Here is a 4017-nt window from a genome sequence, read left to right as displayed (position 1 = left end):
TTTCTAACATCTCACTTCACCTCACCAGGAATTTGAAAAATCCTCTGCCGTGAGTACCAAACCATAGCTATTGGCAAAGAAGGAAAAAGGAACACATCTTTGTTAAAATATTAGGAATCGGGCCCCTATTGGGACACCTCATCCTCACATCAAAGTGCCTGAGTCCGAGTTCCACCTCCTGTGGGAAGCAGCAGGTGATGGTTCCAGTAGTTGGATCCTTGTCATCCTTGTCTCTCATGTGGGAGACATGGATTGACTTCTTGGTTCCCAGGGAGTGAAGCAGTGAATGGGATCTCTCTCTCTTTCTCTCTCTCTCTCTCTCTCTAGCTCTAGCTCTCTCTATCTCTATCGCTCTATCTCTCTCTATATCTCTTGATCTATCTATCTATCTCCCACCTCTGTCCCTCTCAATTAAATACATAAATATTTTAAGTTGATATAAAATCAGTAAAATGTCCTTTTCATGACATAAACTTTTTAATCTCAAAAATTATCTAACAATACCAAAAATATCACCCCGCAGGAGAATTCAACAAGGTATGGTTCCTGCTCTAAAGTTCTGTAGAGGAACTTCTTGTAGGAATATACAAGCCAATGAGGAAAAGAAGGCAGATGGAAGTCTCCGGATTTGCCTTTGTGCAAACACTCAATCAGCAACTTAAAAGTGCAGAGACTGGCTTATCAAGGATCATGTGTGAAAGGAGACTGGAGAAATTCTCCTTGGGGAAAGGGCTTGCTTTTGTCCTACACGCCGGCCGTTCTACAGCAAAATCCCTCACGGAGCAACCGCTGGGATCTTCCATTTCTCACGTTAGTGCCCAACCTCACTTTTCCCCTGGGAATAAAAATCCTCCACTTTACGGGAGCAGGAGATAAGGGAAAGGAAAGTCAAGTATCTCCATTGTCGGGCTGGGGGCGTCCAAACATCGGTGACCGGGCAGGAGGGGGAAAGGACCCGGGTTCCAGGAGCGACCCCGGGGAATGCGCTCCTGCCCCCTGCCATGCTTACTTAAGCTAATGTAAGGGCTTGCCTTTCAGCCGCGGCGGCGCTGGGATACGGGACAAACAGCTCCCCGGGAGCCCCCGGCGGCCTGGGCCCCTCTTCAGGACATCATTAAAAGCGCATGCCATTTGCTTCCCCTCCCCTGGTAGACGGTGGCAAGGTTCGGGTCTCCAGCCCTGAAGTCTAGGAGAAGCCACTGCGGTGGAAAACATCCTCGCTTTGAAAACCCAGCCTGGAATTAAAGACCCGCACGAGGTGAGGAGTCTGGGGCGCATTTATCGGCTGTGGGGGGCGAGGACAGTTACAAAAGGCTCAGCAGGTAGAGAAAGAACTGTCCCGATTGGCGCCGCGCACAGGAGCCCAGCACCGGGGGGGGCCTGCGCCCTTGTGGTCGTCCACGTGTCCTCCAGCCTGTCTCCCTCCATCAGCTCCGAGGACAGCGACGTGGCCAGAGCCGGCCCCGTGAGCGCGACTAATCCTGTTCCCAAGCTTGCCTACAAAGAGGAACAGGCCCCCCGGGCCTTGGGCAAGGATGCCGGGCCCGACCCAAGGCCGTTAGGCAAGCCCCCTCCGCAGCCTCAAACTCCATGAGCCGCAGGGCCGCGTCCCAGCGATGGCGGGAGAGCTGTGTGGACGCCGCCGTGCTGGACTTCGTCGCGGACCTGTCCCTGGTCTCCCCGAGACGTCCTGTCCTCGGCGACCTCCCGCCGGAGGCGCCCCTCGGGGACCGAGGCCTTGCGCTCCGACAGGGAAGACCCAGAGGGCTGGCGCGGTTTGAAGAGGGGGATGCAGAAGAAGGGGACGAGGAGGAGGAGGAGGAAGAGGAAGAGGAGGAGGAGGAGGAAGAGGAAGAAGAAGAAGAGGGGCGCGGGAGAGGCGCCTCGCTGCTGGGCCGCCCCAGGAGGAAACGGGTGATCACCTACGCCCAGCGCCAGGCCGCCAACATCCGCGAGAGGAAGCGCATGTTCAACCTCAACGAGGCCTTCGACCAGCTGCGCAGGAAGGTGCCCACCTTTGCCTACGAGAAGAGGCTGTCCCGCATCGAGACCCTGCGCCTAGCCATCGTCTACATCTCCTTCATGACCGAGCTCTTGGCGAGCTGTGACAAGCAAACCGGCTGAGGCGGCCCGGGACTGGGGCTGGGGCTGCGGTGCCGGCCGGGTCCCCGCCAGGGCGCGCGCGGCTGGGGTGCGCCAGGGCCGGCCCCCGAGGGGTGCTTTGGAAAGGGGAGCAGGGCGGCCGCGAGGCTGGACGCGTGGCCCTCTCGGCCACGTGAGCTCCTTGTCAATCGCCCTGTGTTCTCGGCAAGAGAGCGGCTGTGGAGCTGATGCCCGCGCGGTCCCTCTCCGTGTGCCGGGCAGAGGCGAGAGCGGGGAGCGGTCTTGGCTCATCCGGTCCGCAGACTGCGGGGACTGGGCGCTGCTGTCGGGATCCCCTCTCTCCGCGTTGTCTTTTTAACGGTATTAGAAGTAGCAAACCAGAGAGAGTCTTGGCTTTGTTTTAAGCCTCAAGAATGGACGTTGTGCCCTCCCCACCCGCGCGCTCCTAGGAAAGGCTTGTAGCAGAGACCCGCGACCCCGTGCGGGATTTCCGGAGAGGCCAAGCGGCTCCAGCCCTCCTGCCCAGGGCTCCCAGGCCAGACCAGGGACTAAGAGGAGATGCAGAAAAAATGGGGAGAGTCCGAGGGGACTTGGTAACCAGAATGCCACGTCCGGGAAGGGACATCATCTCTCCAGTACTAGCTCGCTGGCTCTCTCTCCTGTCTCTCTCTTCTTCCCTCCTGGTCTCCCTCTCCCTTTCCATCTCCTCCTGCCCCCCCCCACTCTCTCCCTCCCCCCACACCACTGTGTCAGATTTCCAGAGCGGGAACCCAGGGCGGGCGCCCACTGAGATGGCCCCATTGGCACCGCCGCGCCCAGCAAGGCGGGAGCGCCCACTGTCCAGGGCCTTGCCTGAGTGGGACTTGCTCGCTGCGGGCCTGCCACGCCTCAGGCCGCCGAGGGCAGCTAGAGGCGCGCTGCGTGCCCCCGGGCCTGCGGGGAACTTCGGGCTTCGCCCGCCCGCGGCCACGCAGCACCTGGCCCCGGTTTCCCTGCGCGGCGGGGCCTGAGCACGTACCGGCCCGCCGTTTGCCGTAGGTGGGGACGGTAGCGTGGGCCCTCACGGCCTCTGAGGATTTCCACGGAAGGCGGAAGTCCGAGGCGGAGACGCACTCTGACGGCTTGCGGGACCCCAGCGCCCGCCGGGAAGTTCGAGCGGGTGGGTGCAGGTTGGACCTGGTGCGGCTCCACGAGCACCTGAAATGGGGTCTTTCAGAAAGCCGTGGTGGCAACCACAGGAGTGGGTGAAGCCCACCTAACCACAAATGCGGGAATCCGGAAAAAAAAAAAATCCGCAGGGCTTGCTCCGACGTGCGGGGGCCGGGCACCCGCTCTGCCGCGCACACGCAGGCTTTTAGAAATAGAATCCATTGTGTTAAGAAGCAATATATCCTCATTCTAGAAATACTGGAAGGTTCTAGATAGAAAAAAAAATTAAGCCACTCACATTATCACCCTGTCAGCGTTTTCCTCCATGTCTTTCCAGTCTTTTCCTCCTGTGCAGTTACAAATTCAATATATTTAACACATTTGGAAAACAAATGTTGCTTTTCACTCCACGTAATGGAATGAGTGCTTCTCTCTGGACTTCAGATGTTGTTCCAGCGCGATTTTCGTGACTGCATCTCACGGCCAACATCGAAGCAACAAACCCTGCCCCGGCCCTTTGCGGGTGGGTAGCTGCTTCCTTTCACCAATAAATGACGCGGCAAACAGTTTTATCATTAATGTCTTTTCTATTGCAATTTTCTGGTATTCGACCCCTGGAAGTGACATTTCTGGATAGCTTGGGATGCAAACATTTTCTTGTTTAGATTCTGCCGGTTCGCACTTCTTCCCACTGGCGTTGCAGGAACTTGGCTGCTTTTCGGGGCCTTCCTCAGTCCTCTCAGCATTTAAAACTTTCCCTGGTTC

The 4017-nt window shown here is 57.7% G+C and overlaps 1 protein-coding gene across 1 annotated transcript; it reads left to right on the top strand.

Moving 5' to 3' along the window:
• The first annotated feature begins 1162 nt into the window (after positions 1 to 1162).
• Positions 1163 to 3209, top strand: FERD3L (Fer3 like bHLH transcription factor). The gene has a single exon (XM_051852790.3). The coding sequence runs from the start codon at positions 1591 to 1593 to the stop codon at positions 2122 to 2124; it is 534 nt and encodes a 177-aa protein (XP_051708750.1). The 5' UTR covers positions 1163 to 1590; the 3' UTR covers positions 2125 to 3209.
• The last annotated feature ends 808 nt before the right edge of the window (positions 3210 to 4017 follow it).

The sequence above is a fragment of the Oryctolagus cuniculus genome, chromosome 16 (assembly GCF_051225735.1).
Source record: "Oryctolagus cuniculus isolate XC-2025 breed Fujian yellow rabbit chromosome 16, ASM5122573v1, whole genome shotgun sequence".
NCBI classification, from domain to species: Eukaryota; Metazoa; Chordata; class Mammalia; order Lagomorpha; family Leporidae; genus Oryctolagus; species Oryctolagus cuniculus.
This window is presented reverse-complemented; position numbering and strand designations above follow the sequence as displayed.